The sequence below is a fragment of the Mchenga conophoros genome, linkage group LG6, assembly GCF_057382185.1.
Source record: "Mchenga conophoros isolate Kocher_MC1m ecotype Shallow Benthic linkage group LG6, M_conophoros_male_GT1.1, whole genome shotgun sequence".
Classification (NCBI taxonomy): domain Eukaryota; kingdom Metazoa; phylum Chordata; class Actinopteri; order Cichliformes; family Cichlidae; genus Mchenga; species Mchenga conophoros.
In genome coordinates this window covers 30,143,149-30,165,822 of record NC_140531.1, presented here as the reverse complement: position 1 = coordinate 30,165,822, position 22,674 = coordinate 30,143,149, and the positions used below count along the sequence as shown (strand labels likewise).

Sequence of the window (22,674 nt, the reverse complement as noted above, 5' to 3'; positions counted from 1 at the left end):
TCCAGTTTAATGCAGATGTGCATATACTTGCTTATTATATGGCAGCGATATGGCAGCCTCGCTTCTGTCAGTCTGCCCCAGGGCAGCTGTGGCTACAACCGTAGCTTGCCTCCACCAGTGTGTGAATGCGAGAGTGAATGAATAGTGGCATTGTAAAGCACTTTGGGTGCCTTGAAAAGCGCTATATAAATCCAATCCATTATTATTATTATTATTATTATTATTATTATTATTATTAATTAAATGGCTAATAAAAAAAAGGATTTCACCCCAAAAAGAAGCAAAAACTGGGTGGAAACAGACATTTTAATGACTCTAGTGAAATCTAGCAGACAACAATTGTTGTAGCTGCTTTTGAAGGAACAGATATCAATGAAAGAGGTTCAAAGAACGCCCAAACTCTAGGGTCCAGGTGGGTTATAAAGTAATCCACTCTATCCATTAGTGGTTTAGACACTCACCTAACACATGAAAGATCACCAGATTGAGACTGGGATTGGTTGCATCAGGTATAAAAATCTGCCAAATCAGACATGCCACAGACACAGTGCATGTAAATATAAGGAAGTCACTGAGAGACGCTAGCTAGCTAGTTCAATAGCACCAACGTCTATTGTGGTATTAGTTTGAAGAGAAATCTTTTTTGGGAAATTGCTTTGAGCATAATTAATAACTTTAATCCAAAACATTTAAGAGCATGAATGGATCTGTGGTTAACTGTAGTCATCATTGCTATAATAATGCCAAATCTATACAGTTAGACTATACAAAACAAAGTCACATTATTACATCCTCACACAAAAATCTTTATTGTTGTTTTTTGTTTTTTTGTTTTGAAAACCATAACTTCCCCAACAGCTGATTTTGATATGGATCAGTAATAATACAGAAATACTTAAATATGAGATTACAAGTGTCTGCAAGTGTATTTTTCGGAGCGTGATCAAAACTCTGTACCAGACAGCCCTCCCATAAAACCTTCCCCAACACAAAGAAAGTAAAGGCAGAAGCAGGAGTCCTGTTAGAGAACAGCAACACAAAGAGCATGATATAACCTATGCCTTTAAACACGCCAGCTGTAACAGTCTGTCTGGCTTAGGAAAGGAACTCATTTGTTCTGTACATCGTCCCTGAGCGAATGGAGAACAAACTACACAGGCAGTCTGTACCTATAAACACTGACACATTACACAGCATACTGGATGTACTGACATTAATATGTGCCTTGTCACTTTTAATATACAGTATATATACAGAGATCCATATTCATAGCACAATTACGCCATGGTGTGGTAGGCGTGTTTGAGATTCATAACACACACACACACACACACACACACACACACACACACACACACACACACACACACACACACACACACACACACACACACACAACCCTGTCCAGCGATCTTAGTGAGGACCTTCATTGACATAATGCTTTCCCCAGCCCCTTACGCTAACCATTAAAAATGAATGCCTAACCCTAAACCTAACCATAACCTAATTGTAACCCTGACACTAAAACATTTTGAGCCTCAAAAAGGCCTTCAAACTTGTGTGGACCGGGTTGTGTGTCCTCACAAGTGACTGTGGTTCTCACAAGAATAGTAGAATGCAGATTTCGGTCCTCACAAAGATAGCTAGACAGGAACACACACACACACACACACACATACGGCAACACATATTTATGACATGACTCATGTACATGGTAAAGGTTATTAAGACGCAATAAAAGTATTCAAATGGGCTTTGAAAGGCTTAAAACTATAAAAGATGTACAGATTGAGTTAGCACCATTTGTGTTAAGGTACAAACAAATACAATACGATTATATTCTGATAACAAACGGTTACATAGATCACTTTTGCAAACAAGTTTGGCAGGTTATTTTCATCTTAATCAAAAGAATTCCTTTTCTGAGACTAAAGGTTCAAGGCAACGTAATAAATGACTACCTTTACAGAATACAAGGACGGGCACATTTCTTTCTGTAAGAGCAGAATATTCCTTCCAGATTTTAAGCATTATATTTTTCAAAAACCAAACTCTTCAAATATTGCTACAAAATTGTGGCAACCACAATCATTAAAAGTCATTTTTCTCTCTCACCCATTGAAATACTGGTGTTTTTCTATCACAGAGGGATGTAAGAAAAGCAACTCTAAATTCGGACCTTTCATTGCTGCCGCTGCCAAAAACAGTCCTGGCGAGAAAATACCCTTTTCTCATCAACTGTAAACATCTAATGTGTACCATCAAGTTTATTGTTGGATACACTCCTGACCTCATACTGGAGTGGTTCTCCTGTTTCCTCCATCCTTGACATCTTTCTGGAAGCAGTTGTGGACTTGTAAAAACCTGGAGTCCCGCTCTGGGCTGTAGGGCCTTGCAGTACCACTTCCACCCTTCAAAGGGTCCCTGCTCAGGGAATAAAGGGATATACCGCCCACTGGCAAATTCAGCCCCAGCCCTGGTCCCCCCCCAATTCCTCCGCCAATCTTCATTCCCACTGGGGAGGGCTCACGGGATGGGTCACTTGACCTGGAACTGGAACGCGATCGCCTCCGCCTGTAGCGGTAACTTGGTATGCGAGAGTACGGCGAAGAGGATGAGGTGCTTTTGATGAAGTCACGTTTGGATCGGGAGCGCGTCTCTTTGTTTTTCTCAATATAAATGTTGACTGCAAGAACGCCCACTGACTCTGCTACAATGAAGGAGAGGGCACCGAAGTAGAAAGACCAACCATAGCTGTACTGGTTCTTCTTGTCCTCGTCTTTCTTGTCACTCGGGTCGCCGGCATTGCTGGAGATGTAGACGATGATGCCAATGATATTGCTCAGGCCTGAAGAGAGGATAAATGAGAGAAGTAATGCTGTTGTAGGAAAGGTCAAAACTGAGACTCTACATGTAAAGAAAATCAGTGTTTTTGCCATTGTCCTTTTGTGAGTGTGAGAAAGGTGCACTCTAATGACTTAAGGCATTTTTGAAGTGCACTGTATCTCAGAATAAAACCTGACCTTTTCCTTCTTTCACTCTCTTGCACTACACACGATCTATTTGTTGTCACCCTGGTTTTGATTCTTTATCTGTGGTACGCTGTCTGACTCGTCCTACCTGCAGCTACAAACAGGATGCCTGCACTGAGCAGGATGTTGTTCTTGCTGCTGTAGATGCGTCCAATTCCAACACACAGGCCACCCAACATCAGCAGGATGGTGCTGAGAATTGGAAACAGGCTTGATGCACGAACTATACCTGTTTAGACGAGAGAGACAGAGAGTGTGAAAATGTCTTGTCAGCACAATTGAGAATATAATGTAAACTACTTCAAAAAGAGAAGATAACCACTGTAAAGTGGAGCACAGGTGAAAAATATATACCCCCCAATATTAGATTATATTACATACTGGCACACAGACATTATGTCTAATGGGTAAGAGAACTAACTAAAAAAGGACAACTACTACTGAAAGAAATACCATTAGTTTCACAGGTGTTTGATCCTAGACTACAGATACTACAGACCCAACTATCATACAGAGAAAACAGAGAAAACCCAAGCAATCAGATGACCCCCTCTGAGCAAGTGCTTTGGCGACAGTGGTAAGGAAATACTCCCTTTTAACAGGAAGAAACCTCTGGCAGAACCAGGCTCAGAGAGGGACAGCCATTTGTCGCGATCATTCAGGGGTGGGCAGAGGGAGACAGGACAAAAAAAACACTTTGTGGAAGAGAGTCAGAGATGAATAATAACTAGGGATTAAATGCAGAGTGGTGCATAAAGACAGGGAGTAAAAAGGTGAGTGGAAAAGAAAGTGCATCATGGGAACCACCAGCAGCCTAGATAGAAGCAGCATGACTAATCAGAATCAGAATCAGAATCAGAATACTTTATTGATCCCTGGGGGAAATTATTTTTTGTTACAGTGCTCCATTTTAAACCAACATTAAGACAAGACAGACAATACGCTAACTAAGAATAGTACAATATATACATATATATACACATACATACATACATACATAAGTCACTTATAAATAAATATTTGGAAAAGAAACATGTGTAGTTGTAGCAGCAAACAGTGTGTTAAGTGGATGCGTTGTACAGGGAGATGGCCACAGGCAGGAATGATTTCCTGTGTCGTTCAGTGGTGCTTTTCGGTAATCTCAGTCTCTCACTGAACGAGCTCCTGTGACTGACCAACATGTCATGGAGTGGGTGGGAGGTGTTATCCAACATTGTCTTTATCTTGGACAGCTCCAGCTCCATCCCCACAACATTGCTGGCCTTACGGATCAGTTTATTAAGTCTGTTGGCATCTGCGACCCTCAGCCTGCTCCCCCAGCATGCAACAGCATAGAGGATCGCACTGGCCACCACAGACTCATAGAAAATCCTCAGCATTTTCTGGCAGATGTTGAAGGACCTCAGTCGCCTCAAAAAATAGAGATGACTCTGGCCCTTCCTGTAAAGTGCTGTGGTGTTTTTAGCCCAGTCCAGTTTATTGTCAATGTGTACTCCAAGGTATTTATAGTCCTCCACAATGTCAACTATAAATAAGGCTCACGTTATACAGCACTCACTATAAACTTCATGAAAAAGGAAAGTTTTAAGCCTAATCTTGAAAGTACAGAGTGTCTGTCTTCCAAATCCAAACAGGAAGCTGGTTGTGCAGAACATGGGCCTGCAGCCCGAAGGCTCTGCCTCCTATTCTACAACTTCCTGTTTAAAATATGTCAATCACGATGTTTCTCATCCTTTGTTGACCTTCTTTAACTTTTAGCGTCCCTCACTTTGTCAGACAGGTTCCAACTGAGAAAGGGATTTTTGATTAAACACTGGTGAAGGCTAGTGAAAATGAACTCAGCTTTCCAACAAATGTTCAATAATCTTCTAGGGTCCATACAACCTGTGTGCAGGCTAAAAGTGATGAAAAGAATGATTGACTGACAATGACCTTATGTGGCTGACAAGTTTAGTTTTCCACTAAAAAGTAATTCACTCATATTTCCAAGGTCCTTACTAAAACAGTTCAGCTAATCCATCACCATCTCATCAGTTAGAATCATTTTTTAATTTTTTACATTTCACCATTTCATTATTGCTTTAGTGAGCACCACATGAGGACTTAGCGGAACTGCTAACAGTAACAGTGGTTGTTGCCAAGGCCTCTGTTTTGTCTTGTCTTCTTTAGTCTGCAGGCTCTCTCTCTCTCTCTCTCTGCTTTGAGTGAGTGCAAGATTACTTACAGGTGCATAGAGTCTGAACAAAGCCCCACTGACTGTAGCTGCTGAAGTTACCTTTAAATGCTCACTGCTTAACACCAGAACATTGTCTGTGCTTCAGCAATCCTTTGGTTGATTGCAGTCTCACTTGCCAACCCAAGCCCAAGCCTTTAACACATTTTCTAGTCCAAAACTACAAATCCAAGTCTAACCCACAGGCTAGGCAGCTATACTGTAAGTTTTTATTTTTTACAGTTACTGCAGTACAGCACCACACATTAGTAAAATAACTGGAATCGTTTATTCGCCTTGTTTTATCATCAGAATTTAAACCGATACAATTTATCTTTTTCCCGCAAAATATAGAAATATAGTAATTTCTCTTTCTAAATGGTTTCAGTTAGCATATAGGCAAAAATTGTGATGGGTATGTTTAAAATAAAAAACTGTTTAATACTTGAATTGATGTCCAACACTTAAATGCCACTAGAGGGAATTTGTGAGCAGCCTAAAAGCTGAATAAACGGCAGTAGGTGACACGCCCTGCCAAACAAGCATCATTACTCTTCCACGAGTGAAACAAATGAAGTGAAATAATGTCCAGTGGTTCAGCGCATAAAGGTTTTTACAGATACACAGTCCAGCTAGCATATTCAGCTGCCTTTAAAAAAAAAAAAAACATAACCAAGTGATTCCAGAATAAATTTTTCTTGAGCTTATTGAAATTCATATTGTGGACAACACACGAAATGGTAACAGTTGCCTTGAGGCACAGAGCTGATCTGAAACCTGAAACATAAATAAATATTCAGTAAAATGATTAAATGCTCTGTAATTTTCAGTGCATCTGTTTGTTTATTTATTTTTAACAAGGGTATTAAGCAAAAGGCCAAGGCCAAATATGAAATCTGCTCTCATGTGGCCAAAGTCTGGCTTGTTTTGGACGGGCCTTATTACTCGGCACACAACACACTTCATTATCTCCATTGCTCCAATTGCTGTCATGACATCAGGCTTTTTATGGGAAAGGGATAGACATGCCATAACACATTAAGTAGCCTGGTAATAACTCTATCACATTCAAGAAAAAAAAAGAAGGAAAGAGCAGGGAGAGAGGGATTAAGTGTTGGAGTGTTTGAAGATGAAGCGGTTGCAGTGACTTACGTAAGATGTACTCTGAGCTGTCTGTATCGTAGTCGTTATCCTCTGGAAAATGATTGATCCGAAAACAGCTTCCTTTGTTGATACCTGTGCAAAAGCCAAAAACACACTGAGTGTGAATGTGAATGTGACTTGTGGCAGAAAGAGTCTGTGCAGGTTCGAAACTACAAAAATTAAAACAGCAATTTGGGTCTTCATGTTGAAAGTTAACACGAGAAGCTCAGAGATAAAAGGAGCCACACATCGACCGTTCACTCGATCAGCATGCAACTTTTATGAACCTGAGACAAATATGTTGCAGAAAGCTAAAGTCTATTCTCGGCAAAGTATATCTAACCGGGAGCAGACATGTCCTGTTTTCACCCATAACCATGTCAAAAACCATTTGAGGGCAGACCACTGTGGATCTGAGATTCTGAAGTTCCCAAGCCCTCGGGCACCTTCTATTCACCCAAGCTCTTCACTGAGAAAATCTTCCCTCCACTTTTAAGAGAATAAAACATTGGAGCATTATGAATATTGAAAGGTTAGACTTTGAATTTAAAGTCTGGCTCTTGAATTTCCTGCCTGAACTTATAGATTAGAATTTATTAGAACTTAAATCAAATACACACAGTATCTTAATCCAAGAAATCAAACCATGCCTGTCGATTGTCAGCCCTGTCCCGTTTAATTCTGTAGATTTCAAATTGCTAATGTGAATAAATGTGGAAGAGTCGTCCAACATGCCAATATTACACTACAATTAAGGGGAAGAGATGAAGTACTGATATTCTATCCTAGTTCACATGCAGTAGATTCTTGAACTCAGGCATAAGCAATCAAGTGACATCTACCTTGTAGAACATGGGTGCATGTAAACAGTCCATAAGGAAGAGCAGCTGTTTTAGAGGGAGATGTTTCTAATCACTATTTATAATCCAAAAAGTCTGTCACTATTCAACATCAATTCTCCTTCACTTTGCCTGGCAGGGCGACAAAGTCAATAAGATGTGAGTTAACTCACATCTTATTGACTTTTCCAAACTTCAGCTATGCCAGTTGCTTGCTGTCATAGCCAATGAATCTGATCGCGATGGTGTCATCCCCAAGAGCTCTGTAAAGGATGGAGGATTGTCTTTCTTCCCTTCAAGTTGCAAATTTGTTATGACAGTCTTATTCCAGCATCCATGGCAGAATTGTTTAATGAGATGTTTTTCAGTTTTACAGGCAAGAATGTCTCATCTTTTGACAACAATTCAATGTGCACTGTAGTCACTGGAAGTAGGCATAGGGGCTTCCACTGGGCCCGTGGAGTGTAGTTAAGAATTCAGCAACGAATTCTTTTCTGCCTTGAACACTGGCCAAGTCCGAGTCAAAATACTGTAAGCAAAGAAGTCGGCGTGGCTTCAGGAGTCAGATCTGTTGATCACATCAGCTTAAAGGGACAACAAGCTTTCAAGAATACACCCAGTGACATCCACTGACAGACCAGAATCACCAGGAAGTAATTCACTGTGAGCTTCTCATTAGTTTTCATCAGCTTCATCGCTGTTTTTTTCCCCTCATTGCTAGGCATCAATGTCTTTGACAACTCTTTGCATTTCAGGTGTTTTTTTTAAATCAGTCTTAACTCTTTAAACCTCTTCAAATACTTATGAATTTCCTCATCTGTTTTTGTATTTGTATCACCACTAACAACTAAATAACTAATAATCATAGAAAGTTGCATCCACCTCTAACTGTAACACTCCAAACCTTATGTGCAATCATTATGTACATTTTATAATATGTAAAATACCTCATGTGAGGTGCACTTTTCGTTACGTTACATAGACATACACATAGCCTCTAAATAAATGCACTATTAAGTGCCAAACTCACTATAATTTACTATAATACATCAGTTAATCAGTTAATTGTGTTTAAATATTGTACTTTGTATTCCTATCCTGTCTTTATATTGTATTGTATTGATATTATTTAAGCCTTTTTTCTTGTACCATATGAGGGAGTATTGTCTTAATTTCATTACACTTGCATGATGACGATGAAGAGTCTTGAATCTTGAATCTGGAATGAGGTGCCTTTGATTTGCAGGCACTCATTAACTGTTACTGAACCTTACAATATCATAGACCAGCGTATGGAAATCTCCACCAGGTAGCTTTGAAGCCGGTTTTCTGCATCTACAATCTGTTATTCAGTGCATTCAAATGCACTGTTGCAAATACTGGGAACAGGATTTCCACTAATGTTTGAGCATTTGTTATTAGTTTGGTCAGGAGTGAGTTGAGGGTTAAAAATCAAAATCAGCACGAACACTGGCTGATTAGCTGCAATCACTGGCTGCTTCTTCTATGCCCAAGTGGCTTTACGCATCCTCAAGCTAGATCACGTTTCTATGATCGACAGCTCATTCAGATGGTTCATACATTTTTGGGATGGAAATGTTTTATGAGGCAGGACATGCACTTAGACAACGTGACACTATGAGTGCAAAGAAAACTTCTACGTTTCACATTTAGAGCTTATGTCAGTGTTGCCACCAGCGCACGGTTTTGATGTGCAAAATTTATGATTCTTAGGGTTAATTTCTGAGACAGCTGGGAAAGAAAATTAAAGTCAGGCTGTGATAAAGTGATGAAACATCCCTAACAGCCCAGATTCAGTCTGTTGGCTCCACGCTCTTAAATTCACTCTTTCAGTCTCTTTGAACACCCATTCTGTCTTTTTCTCTCTCGCCACAATCATGTCTGAATAAGCCACTTCACTTCCATTTTCTAAAACCTCTTTATCCACTCAGTTTTCTTTTCAATTTTTTTGTACCAAGAAAACTTGTTAAATAAGATTACTGTGTTACTCTAATGTATATTTGTTATATTTGTAAACATACTATTTTAGTGACACTGGATCAGTTTTTTGAGTGTGTAATCCAAAAGGTCTAAGGAGCAACAGGTGTAGAATATTAAAATTTCATATATAAAGTACACATATGTAGGGTTACAGTTGGATGTATAGCCCAGGAATGTTATATCAGTGTCAGAAAATTCAAAAATCAATAACATTACTATGATTTTATGGCTTCTAGACTGAACATACGAGTAAAAAAATAACAACACAGCTGACAGCTAAAATGTATTATAATAAAAATGAAATAATCTACTCCACTGTGTTGCTTAATCCATTAGGAATCATTAAGAATTGATGACCTACCCTATCCTCCATTGCATGGGGAATTTCCCCATTCTATTTTACTTAAATAGCCCCAAAACAGTTTCCTCAAGGCACTTTACACTGTAAGGTCAAGACTACAACAATCAGATGACCACCTCTGAGCAAGTGCTTTGGCAACAGTGGGAAGGAAAAACTAATTTTTAGCAAGAAGAAACCTTTGGCAGAACCAGGCTTAGAGAGGGGTGGTCATTTGCCACGACCAGTCAGGGGTGAGGGGAGGGAGACAGGGGAAAAAAAGCCTAGACACACAGAGGATTCCGGGTCACCTAATCCAACCCTAACTATATGCTTTATCAAAAAGGAAAGTTTTAAGCCTATTCTTAAAAGTTGAGATGTGTGTCTCCCGAATCCAAGCTGGGAGCTGGTTCCACAGAAAAAGGTCTCAACCAAAGGCTCTGCCTCCCATTCTACTTTTAAATACCCTAGGAATATCTGTGTAACACACATTTTTGGAGAAATGGGGCAGGGATAGCTCAGTAGGTAGGGTGGTGGCCCCCATGATCGGAAGGTCGGGGGTTTGAATCCACTGAACGACTACCCTGAGGTACCCCTGAGCAAGGTGCCGTCCCTACACACTGCTCCCCGGGCGCCCAATGGCTGCCCACTGCTTCACAGAGTGAATGGGTTAAATGCAGAGAGGAATTTCCCCACGGGGATTAATTAAGTATACATTATTATTAAATGTTCAGCCAGTTTGGGAATTGTTTTGTTCAGCTACAGGGGCTGTGTTTCTCAGGCCATAGTTTTAACTTCATTAGAAATGGTTTTTTTAGTGTGCTTTGTGTAATATTCATATTTTATAATATTGTTCCTCAGCCAAACATCTGGGAGAATGAAAGTCATCTTTTCACCTGATATTTTGGTCTATCCACAGACAGTCATGGTGTCATGAATAAAATCAAAAGTCAAGAATCAGGTGCAGTTTAGAGCTAATTCCAAGGTGTCCAGTCTCTGCACGTTATGCATCCAAGCTTATTCATAGCTTTGATCCATCCTGTGATCAATCCTGGCATGTTTTTAAGAGAGTTGTGAGTTCCAAATCGATAGCATACATTTCTGCCTGTTTTTTAAACTGTTGAGGCTCAGATATAAAACACTTGCATTAAAGCTGACAAAAATGTGTACGCTAACTTTTTTCCCCCAGACAGAACATTGATCTGGAATCAATAAGGGAAATGGACCTACAGACACAATCAATAATGACATTTCCTTCAATAAAATCTTACCAATATCCAACCTGAGCTCCCCCCTCTGTATGTTCACTGTGGGGACAATACATTCACTGTGGCAGTTAGGTTAGACTTACTCCAAATATGCTCGACCTCATCTCAACAGAGTAAATTTATCTTGGTTTCAAAGAGCTCCCAGCAGCTTCTTTCTATGTTCTTTAGCACCAAATAAGTTTTTTTTTCTTGACCATAACACATTTGCCCATTTGTCTTTCACAGCGAGACTGTGCAAGTATCACAGTGTCTTTGATGTCATTTTAGGAGGACAGCTGCTGTGGGTGTGATTTTTGGTATTTTTACGTGGGTCCCGATTACTCCTGACACTGTGAATCAACAAATTATTAGCTGGTTAAAGATCTTGCGCTGTCCTTTCCTTCTGTCTCAGTCTGAATTTTTCCTTTCTCTGGTCCATTCTTTGTCCATTTTAAATATGTTCATACACTTTCACAGGTTAATAGTAAATCACAAGTGTACTCTTTTCCCCCCCAGTGATTACAGAATTTAACTTGTCAGCAGTCACAGGTGGATTCAGTTTTGCTGTATTTGGTTCATGTTGTTATTTTAGTGCATTCTTTCTAAAGTACGTTTTTGGCTATTCATAGGTGGAAGCACTCTTCTTGTCAACTTAAAAAAAAAATTAAGAAGTGATATAACTTTAAATCTTTTAACAAGTTCAGAACGGTACATTCACTGCTATGGTATAGTTGATTGTATGCATATAAATCAAACATTTGTGAAAGTAAAATAACCATATCAATATTTCATGCAGCAGCAGTAACAAAATGATCAAGGGAATGTCAGGAGAAAAGAAAAGAAAAGAAAAGAAAAGAAAAGAAAAGAAAAGGAAGCTCACTAGGGGAGGTATCTCCCAAGAGCCCCTGTGTCTGAGAGAGCAGGGCCCATCTTTTATTGCTCAGCATAGCTTCACCATAGCAACCTCCCCCCAGCAACCCAGAATCACATTTCTAGCTCTTCTCAGAGGACGCCTTTGACATCTTACTAATGCATTCATCAGCCAACACACACGCGCGCGCACACACACACACACACACACACACACACACACACACAAGAAAAACAACCCTAACCCTCATCACCACATACAAAGCCACATAACAGTTAACTAACCTTTCATGACCTGCATGAACTGAAAATTTAAAGTCAGACCAAGTGTTTGCTTGAATCTAGCGGTGAGTCCCTAAGTGTGAGTTTTTTACTTATTTCAGCATGACTCCACTTGTATTCCATTAGAGTTCATTATCCACCAGTGCTCACCTTCATCTAACCATCAGCTTGTTCTACAACACAAGGCACTCATAGATGTCTGTTTGCTACTCTTTGCAACATTAGCCAACATCTCCTGAGGCTCACCCAGCATCTATGCTGTTGAATTTACTTAATAAAACAGGATAGATTCCTTCGAATTATACACTAAGTTGTAGAAACTGAGAGACTTTTTTTTTAACGTTTCAGGAATGCATTTAGTACTACCGTTTTCAAGAGGCTGTATCCCAACTGACTGGACATGTTGACTTAGCCTGGGTTTGTATGCAGATATAGAGGTGTGCCACTAGATAGACTTACACAGTATTGCAGCAAAAGTGCTGATGTTCTCTATGCATGAGAGAGAACAAGGAAAAGAGCAAGATAAGTTGTGTTACTTTCAGTTCCAGGTCCATGCAGGTTGTAACACCCTTCTAATATTTTAAGCAGGAAATGAGAAGATGGTGCAGAGGGAAGATGTTTAGAACAGCGTGCACGTCTGCTTGAATCTCTTAGGAAGATTGAGAGAGGGAACATGTCTTTTGAGTAGCAGGATTACAAGAAATCCATAAATAGCCAGGCTTTAAAAAACAAAACAAAACATGAAATTCCAGTAAAAGTAGTAATGGTAATGGTTGGTGCTTGGAGTGTGAGTTCAATAATGGCTGTATTCATCTCCACACAAGACAGACGCCTGGGTTCTGGGAAAATGCCTTGTCTCTTAGATCCCTCACCCCAACTCTTTGGAAAAGGCACTGTACCCCAAGTTGTTCTCCAAGTTACTGGTGGTAGCCTGCTTTGCAGCTTTGTAAATACATGTGAATTATGAAACGCAGTAAGGTACTTCGTCATTGACGAAAAAAGGCGCTTTGTTTGACGGAGCATTCTTCTATTGTTGTGAAGAATTTAATTGTTCTTCAGGTAAAAGAAAAAAAAAATCATTAAGACTGAGAATTTCAGAACCAATGGTAATGGACAGCGCCACAATCGAAGACGTCATTGGTGACTACTTCCGCGGATCAGGTGATTGTTTGCGTTTATTTTAAGTCTTTTCAAGGAAGCGGTCCGATGGACGGTGGATAGGTGTGCCTAAACATTAACGACCTTTTCTCACAACATGGAAAGGCGATCAGGAGCGAGATGCAGAACAGCTGAGGGAAACAACAAAATTCCCTGAAACAACAAGTCAGACGCTCCTCGGAACAGATTAAAACAAAGTCTAATACACCGGAAAGCGCTGCGCCCCCTCTGAATGCGAAAACTGGGATCATTCTTCCATGCTCTGCCATAGAAGCAAACTCACAGCATTAAATCGTATTCGTGTTCAATCCATCATCTCTCCGCTCTTTCCCTTTTCAGTGAATGTATAATTTACCTTAAAGGGGGGGAAAAGATGTAAAAGATTCGTTACGCACACACAACTCCTCCTTGGTGCGCAACACGAAGCTCTTTCACTCAGATTCTCGTAGAAAATATAATACTTGTGTAAATTATTAAATTATGTTTCATGTCATTCCATCAAAAAAGGGAGAATTGACTCTGATAATAAAGTTCAGAATCAGCATACTTTATTAATCCCTAAGGAAATTGTGTTAAATGGTTTGTTATAATATCACACAAACTGTCGCAGGTTCCAAACAAATGCGAACTTTTTTAGAAATTAGCAACGTTTCTGGTCTGGTCAGGTGTTCAGACTCGTTGACTATTTAATTAATCTCTGTGCACACCGTCACCTCCCCCACGTTAAAGCAAACATTCGGAAGAAATCAGGTGGCGCAACAGTGAGAAAATCGTTCATAAGCAGTCGAAATAAAACAAAAAAAAGTTTGGAAACTTACACAGTCACTGCATAAGGTACCAGACTTTGTTTACCTTCGATGCAGCAAATCCTCCACAGCCCGGAGTGCGTCAGGTCCCCTTTGACTTTCTTGGTTTGCATCTGGGTTTCGTCGGTTGTGGCATTAGTTGCATTGCAAATATAGGCTCGGGAATAAAGCCAGTAGTCGGTGCCGATGGCGATGGTCATGAGGCTAAAGGCGACGAAGGCCCCCACAATAGCCAGCAAAGTCTGAACCCCTCGGTCACACCATGCCATGGCGTCTCATAATGTGAAGATTCTCCACAGCAGCTTACGCACACCGTGAGGAGCGCACGGTACCAGTGATCATGGCTTGGGGGGGAAAGGACTTGCGTGTCGATCCTCGTTTTGCTTAATTAATGCTCCACTTTCTCCCAAACTTCAATCGGACTTCAAACCAAGTTGCAGAGATTGATCGACCACAGCTTTCGTTTAATTCCTTACAGTGAGCTGGTGGTGTCTTCAATCCTGCAACAGGTGGAAATTTAACTCAAAACACACAAAAAAGAAGAAGAGAAAAATTCCTCGAACAAGTGCACTTCTTTTTTACCACAACATTTTGTAAATGACGTTTATAACCGCAGCATACATACGGATCACACACGGCTCAAGCTTCTTTACAGCTCAGTGTTCAAAATAAAACTGGTCGGTTTAACAATGGACGCAGCATCGCTCTTCCAGACCACACCTATAACGGATCTAGCCAATTGGAAACGGTGATGGTAACAGCTGTTAAATGAAGAAAACGTCACTCTACTGGCGGTCGTCGTGTGCGGGTGGAAAACGGTTCTAGCTTTTACCGAGTGCACATAAAATGAAGAAATGATCAACAAGTGTACAGAAACGAACACGGTAATAACGAACACTCGCACACACGCACTGAAAACACGCACTGAAAACTGGGCTTCAAGTGTTTAAATGCATATTTAAAATCAAGGAAAAGTCTTTAAAAAACACGCCACCACTGCTAGGAGAGAGAGGGAGATGAGAGAGATTTGCTTTGTGACTGTGCAGGAACTTTAGAGTTGAAAGGATCACCAGTGATGAAATATTTCTGAAAACATCCATCAAAACAACTTTGAAGTCGGAGCAGTCAGCGTGCAACATCGCTGAGCTCGTAAGAGTAGAAAAGCAAGAGCAGATCTTTTCACAACGAAAAATCCACGTATCGTTTCTGCTAACTGATAAAAATCCTATAAAATTATCAGAGAATTCTGCCAGTTTTAGACTTTTTTCTCTCTCGTATTTTATCTTGAAAAATGCCACCGGACCCCTCCCATCACACATAATGCGATACAGTGTGATGCACATTTTCATCAAAACATAAACGTGTATTCATGTATTTAAATAAATTAAATATTTATTTAATTTGATTTTTTTGCAAATGTATTAAAATAAAGGCCAGCGTGATCCATGCCCCCCTGCCGTGGTCTTTTTCACACTAAACAAGAGAGAGGGGTCCATCCTTTAGTATAGATTCAGCTCTAAGATCCCGGACTCTGACTCACTTCCTGGTCCCTGCAGAGTGAGAGAGTGAGTTAAAAAAAATTGTGTGTGTGTGTGTGTGTGTGTGTGTGTGTGTGTGTGTGTGTGTGTGTGTGTGTGTGTGTGTGTGTGTGTGTGTATAGGAAAGCCTGGAAATATGAAGTAGGACAGAAAAACGAGGATTAGAGAGCAAAAGAGGGTGGGCAAAAAAAATGAGCACACGGAGAATGTGAGGACAATTTTGCATAAATACATTTACTGGGAAGCAAGTTGGAAGTATTTGTTCCACATTTTGGCATCTTATGCCACAGCACAGGCTAAGCTCTCCCTCAGATGGCTGATAGGACTGGAGTGCATCCACTGGTCTTTACTCAGTCGGGCTTTATCCTTAAAATGTTTCTTTTTAATGAAGTTTATGTGGACTTGGGTGACCATGACCTTACGTCCAAGATGGAAGGTCCTGAGATGTACAAAGCACCTCTGAAATACTTACATCTCCTTAACCTTCAATTCATTTATGCCACTATTGCAAGATACTATTGTGTCTTCACTTTGGATGTACCTTTGGCAAGTATCTCTGGCTCATGACTTGCACATTTCTGGGCTAAGCAAACTGATTAGTGGATTTTTTTTCAGTTGGTTTTGAATGCACATTTTTTTTCTCTCCAATCTACCGTCACTTTCACCGGTCAGGGCAGATGGTCTTCCTCCCTGAGCCTGGTTCTGCCTGAGGCTTTTTCCTGTTAAAGGGGAGTTTTTCCCTTACCAAGTTCCTAAGTGCATGCTCAGTGAAAGGCTATCTCCCCACAGCCTTGTTTCCAAAAACACAGGATGCTATGTAAATAACAGCAGAATGCAAAATTATGAATGTAATATTGTATAATATTGCAAGCTCTTGACCTCACTGTGTAAAGTAGCTTATGTTGTGATTTGGAACTATATAAATGAAACTGAACTGAAAGGTGAACACGAGACGATCACAGCAGGTGAGTGTTCAGAAGATGAGATGTGATGCTTCACATTGCATCATTAAACAGAAAACCTAGACTCTGAAATCTTCTGTACCGTCATGTAATAGAAAATCATCAACTATCTATCCTTTCATCTATTTTGGACTGTTTCAAATGCTTCCTTGTCTGCTGTCGCTTTCAAAGCAAGTCAGAGAAATTGGTCCAATTAACCGTAAGCTGAGACGAGGCTGGTAAAATACTGCATGTCTCTTAAAATAGTCGTGTAATGAGTCAAATTTATATTAGAGGTCTTGTACAAGTTGGAGTAGAGTGCTTGCAAGATTACCCAGATCATAAAAATAAAAAAGTAAGACATAAATCTTTGTCACGACTAAACAACTCAAATTTCCTGTTACTAGGAGTGTTTATTATCAAACCCTCGGCAGTTTCCAGTGGAGATCTTTTTCAGTGACGCAACCTTCTTCACTTTGACACGGGGAGGGGGGGGGGGGGGGGGGGGGGGGGCAGACTGGTTTCCCAGCCAGACTATCTCACTGTACTGTAGGAGGTGTGTGTGAGTCTTCCCTGCATATGCTTGTTGTGGTTTGGATTCCAAGCGCATTGTCCTCGGGCTATTTTTGCATCCTGACAAGAGATGTCTGAGTACAACTGACATTTGAGCTTTTCAGCCCAGCCTGGCCAAAGTAAAGAGTGGATGAAGGCAAGCGACAATGAATTTAACCATTTTATTAAACACGTCTCGAGCTTTTCCCTCTCTCCATTTTGACAGTTTGTTCCTTTCTCTATTTGAGAGGATGCTGGGACAGCTCTTCATTTTATTCACTTTACTGATTTTTCATTTTCCAGCCTCCTTCATTTTCTTTTTTTCTTTTCATATTTTTCCATCCAGATTGTGGCCTTTGCCATCTATGACCTATCTTTGACCTTTCTGAGATTATCTTCTATATTTAGGTTTTGAAGTATGGTGTTTTAACTGCTTTTATTGGACTGTTTTTCAAGTAGTGTTGAGTAGCTGGCCTTTTCATTAGAGGATCCAGTGAAGCTGCCTGATGGACAGAATTAGAGAATGTGGAGGCTAATCAAGGAGGTAAATTGTTATTATCTTAGAAATGATCTTAGACTGATTTCTGCTAAACTGTAGTGTGAAGGCAGAAGCCTTCTGATTTGTTTATTTTTTTTAATGTTTAGAAGCACATGAGAGAAAGTTGGCCTGGGTAAGATAGGAAAAAGGTCAGAGGCAAGAAAAAAAATTATATATGCAAAGAAGAAATGCACCAGCTGTGAAATGTGGTAAAAGATCAGCTTAAATTCAAAGAAACATTTTCTTAGGCTTCTGAGACCAAACAGAGCAGCCTGCATGTTTTAAAGTGAGTTGTTTTATATCTCAGACTGAGACTGTAGCAATCAGCACAGCACAGGGATGACCTCTACTCAAATTTGGTCGTATATATTCTCTTCTATTAGAAAGTTAACATGTTATCAAAATGAAATCCATTTTTTCCTATTATTTTGTGAAGCCCATTTATTGTAGGCTATAACTACCAGTGGAGAAGTGTGCTGAATAAATAGCTACATTATGTTAAGGTTAATCTCAAAAAGGCAGCAATAAATATAACAGGTTGTTGATAGTTCTCAAAAACTGCCAAAGGACACCAACAGTCTTAAATATAAGAATCTCTGTACATTATAATTTCCAGTGACTTAAATAAAGGACGTGAGTATCTGTTATTCTGAAATAGCCTGCACCAAAAAAGGGTTAAAAGATACTGACCAATGTGCTCTGTGTCTATTGGTTCATGGTTAGCATTAAGCAAAGCAAACACATGCAGTCCGCCTGCTGCAGTCACACGAGGAGCTGTGTGTGTGCAGACAGCGCCTGAAGCAGAAGAGAGAGATAAAGAGCATATGAGATTGGGCTAAAAGAAAGCAAACACAGACTTATCCGTCAGGCTGCCAGAGGCTGGCTGCGCCGTGACAAGCTGTACTTTACACCAGGAATCTTTCCTCTTTTGCCTATTTTTACCTCTTGCTTAAGAGGAAAACAGATTATTTCACCTTAAGTTGTATCTTAATGGTTTTAGACACATTTGCTATGTATGTAAGGCCTGCTACAATAAAGCCAGTTATGGCAAAAATCAAGTCCTGTGCTGACTGTGAGCTTGTCCAAGTCGTACTGTTCTTACTTCGTACTCCAACCACAGCTCCACCCAATCTCATCCTCTGAATTGGACAGTTGGACATTATTATTATAATATATGTTAGGATGAAAATAAGACCCAGATCTAATTAAAGCAATTTTTTTAGAATCACATATCACTTTTTCATATAATAGATGGATATGAATTCAACTGTCACATCATATGAAACAAGCTATAAAAGGACATTGTTTTCCCCATTCTCTGTTTTTGCTAGCCACTCAGCAAACTGCTGTATCAGCACCAATGCACCAAGCTTTAAGGGCCCTCAGTGTGCACATGTGTTCGCTGTGCTTGCTGACTTTTCAAACCTCTACATGTTTTAGGCTGGAGACTGTAAGCAGTGGGTGGTCTAGGGATTTTGAAGAGGGTGCATACTGGAGGTCTGATCTTCAAAGACTAATTTTCAGTTCCCTTGACTCCAATAAGACTTTGAATCTGGCTTCGACACTTGCGATTAAAGGCGTGACATTCTCTCTGAATATTTCAGGAAGCCAAAGCTGTTGCATCTTCAAAAACAGTTGCTTTGTCTTTAATTGATTTGACAGTTATTTGGTATTAAAACAAGCAACTAAAAGGAGTCATTTAATTAATAAGTGATGAGTCAGACTTTATTTTTGTTGTATTTTTGTTTTGCTTGTTAAAAAGAACACCCAGAAGGGTTTACCTCTCCTATTAGCAGTCTGTTTTGCACACTTCTGTGCGGCTAGACCGCCTAAAGCGCAACAGTGAGACACATCTGCGACCATGAACCACAACATCCACTGATTGATACTGACTGGCGACCTTAGTTGCATTTCATATATCTTGTTTTTGTTTCCAGCAGTTTAAAATAAATAGATCAAAATCCATAAAAAGAAAATGTTTTGACCGAGATTCTCTAGTTTTGAATCCATCACCCTAAATATTTAAACCAGCAACGCAGCATAATTGTTATCATTTGCTTGCTAACTATTTTTACATGCACCCACAGTGCACACAGGCCTACACATAGACAAAAGTATGGCAATATGTAAAGAAACCCCACCTCGTCGTCTAACACCTTCATCACAGCCACAGAAGAAACAGCTTTGTGATTCTATTTGAAGTTTCTGAGGCCTCTCTTTTTGATTTTTTCTCTTTTTTTCTGTCTCCAGTTTTAATGAGTAAACATACCTCAGTGATTTATCCCACAGCGTGCACATTCTGACCTATTCTCAGGACCAGTGTTTTAACTTCCAATCAGCTTTTGAAAAAATGGAAGCAGTGCAGAGGTCCAAGTGTTTGGTGCTTGTTAGCGACATCCCTCGAGGAATTAATCTCTGTTGGATCTGCTGTTGTTTCAGCTCAAAGAAAAATGTTGCTTAATAGTTTGTTTTATTCTTTTATACAACAACTTTCTTACTCTCTTTCTTTTTTGTCTTTGCTACATCTGAGAAGAACTTCGCTCGATTTTTTTTTAAAGAGCAGGGGGTTCACAGTTGGAGTGAAACTAATTGTACGACCACTGAGTGAAAAAGAGCTAATCAGTTCCTTTAGTTTTATGCAAAACACACACAGCCACAGTCTTGTTTTCATCAAGTCAGAGGACATTACATCGACTTACATTCTTTTCCTCAGCATTTAGCCCAACCACGCCTGCCCGTGACCTTTAAAAACTAACGCTAACCTTTAAATCAGGTTTTCCTTCTCATGCTTTCATATTTTATCCAGTTTAGTATTTTACAAAAAGACTTTATAAGAAAATATTGAGAAGCATATGGTGTAATTCATTTAAAAAGTTGGTTGGATATATTATCTATGCAGCTTTTTTAAAATCCATCTGGTGGCATGTGGCTAAAGGAAGAGCCTATGAAAGTTTCAGCTTGATTTTGATTTTACTTTCTTTAATATTTCAGGTTTCCTTAATAGTTTGTGCATTGGCGTTAACATAGGGTTCAGCATCATTTCCTACACCCAGATCCTGATGTTCAAAAAAAAAAGAAAAAAAGATTTGCATGACATTAATGAAAACAGATGATGCACACATTGATTTGCATAGATGTCAATGCTACACCAAATTGTCCTGAGTACCCTACATGTTTAGTAAAACATTTCGGATATTAAAATGCAAGGCGATGCCCCGTTATTTTTAATTTTTTAATTATATTTTGCCTGATTTAGGTCTACATTATATCCGCCAAACACCTTGTACACATTAAAGTACAAGACTCAAACTGTGAGACTCGATTGTTCTCTCCTTATTGAGTCTAGTTTCCCATCGCTTTAGGATAATATGTGATTTTAATTTCACTCATGTGATTTCAATATGCAATCAGCACGGTGGCACGGTGGTTAGCACTGTTGCCGCACAGCAAGAAGGTCCTGAGTTCAATTCCAACATCAGGCCGGGGTCTTTCTGTGTGGAGTTTGCATGTTCTCCCCGTGTCTGCGTGGGTTCCCTCCGGGTACTCCGGCTTCCTCCCACCGTCCAAAGACATGCAGCTTGTGGGGGTAGGTTAATTGGATAACCCAAATTGTCACTAGGTATGAATGTGAGTGCGAATGGTTGTTTGTCCCTGTGTGTTGGCCCTGCGACAGACTGGCGACCTGTCCAGGGTGTACCCTGCCTCTCGCCCTATGACAGCTGGGATAGGCTCCAGCGCCCCCCGCGACCCTGAAAAGGATAAGCGGAAGCGAATGGATGGATGGATTTCAATATGGATGTGATTTTGTTACTCAAAAAATATTGTGTGTTTTTCCATCCAGCTAACGTTTACTGCTGTTGCCAGTCAACTGCTTTCCAGATGGTACATAATGGTGGATCAAAATCTGATGGCCCATTTTTATGTTCATAACTTCATCAATTTTGGATCCCCAAACCCCCTGGCTGACATGCAGCCTCACTGTATGCACTCACTATTGTTCATCTCTGGTGACCCCCTCTGTAGATATTGATGAACCACAGAATTTTAAATCTGGAGTCATCACTCCAGAAATTGTATGTCTATTTCTTGTGTGATTTGCGATGCCAGAGGCTTTTCTTCCTTTCTCATTGTTTCCCTTCCTTCTTGACAGCCACCCTTCCACTGAGACCATTTCTGATGGGGCTTCAGGGAAAGGCAGGGATCAACTGAAAGGTCAGATGCATCTCTTTGGTTCTGCATCAGATCTTTGATGCAATTCCCCCCTATTTTTTAAGGACATTCCTTTCAGAGACCTGTTTATGTGCTTTTTCATTTTTCCATAACTTGCTTAGTTTCCTCAAAGTTTTCAAAGACACAGTGCACACCATGCCAAGTTATGGCAAGTTATGCAAAACTAATAGCTCTTTAAGGGAATCCCAATACTGGTGTAATGATACTATTTCAGTAATCTACCTTAGACTATCTAAATTATCCAGATTACTATTCCTACACTAAGCGAGATAAGAGCTTATTTAACTTCAACTTTTAAAAAAATCTCATTATCATTAGATTAAAGAGAATTATAAAGTTTTTTTGGTTTTGGTTTTTCCCTTGTGGTAGTTTTGGTGTTTTAGCTATTTCCTCTTCATGAACCAATAATGAATAGTCTCGGTTTGCTCCAGTTCCTTGAGACACATATGCAGCTTGTATATATCACTTTAGTCATCCTATTTACACCTTGAATTAGTGATTCAGTGTGAAGCTGTAAATGCATTTCTTACCTGAAACAAAACTGTGTATGTTTCCCACCTCTGTGTTTTTTGTTTGGGGTTTTTTTTTGTAAAGTTTCACACAGATAAAAATTGAGAAAATAGGTTTTGGGTTACTTATAAATGTCACTGCATAATGAACAAACCGGATTCCAGTGTTGTTGGGAATGAAACAAAAAGCTGTTCTGTTTGTAGCATTTTTTATTAATCTTAAGATCTTTGCATGGTCAGTGTACATTATGTGGATGTAAGTGAATGAGAAAGAAAAGAAATGACCTGGTAGTGTTGTACATTCACAAAAGTAACACTAGATGGAGGTGTTGTCAAAAGGCACTGGGTCCCCTTCTAGCCAAGACAGAAGAATTTTGAAGAAGTGCAGACACACATTCACTTGATTCATCTGGAAATGTTCTTCTTTAATTATACAGAA

General features: G+C 39.8%; 1 protein-coding gene across 2 annotated transcripts; it reads right to left on the bottom strand.

The window, feature by feature from the left end:
- Nucleotides 1-471: 471 nt before the first annotated feature.
- LOC146572900 (voltage-dependent calcium channel gamma-4 subunit-like) lies at nucleotides 472-14,589 on the bottom strand. 2 transcript variants are annotated; one of them, XM_085277356.1, is made up of 5 exons: nucleotides 14,510-14,589; nucleotides 13,974-14,427; nucleotides 6,397-6,480; nucleotides 3,121-3,261; nucleotides 472-2,848 (listed from the first exon to the last, which is right to left on the bottom strand). In XM_085277356.1, exons 2-5 carry the CDS (start codon nucleotides 14,194-14,196, stop codon nucleotides 2,292-2,294), a joined length of 1,005 nt encoding a protein of 334 aa, XP_085133482.1. In that variant the 5' UTR covers nucleotides 14,197-14,427; nucleotides 14,510-14,589; the 3' UTR covers nucleotides 472-2,291. The 2 variants fall into 2 exon arrangements, with proteins under 2 accessions (XP_085133482.1, XP_085133481.1); XM_085277355.1 differs by having other exon boundaries at nucleotides 14,553-14,576.
- Nucleotides 14,590-22,674: the final 8,085 nt, after the last annotated feature.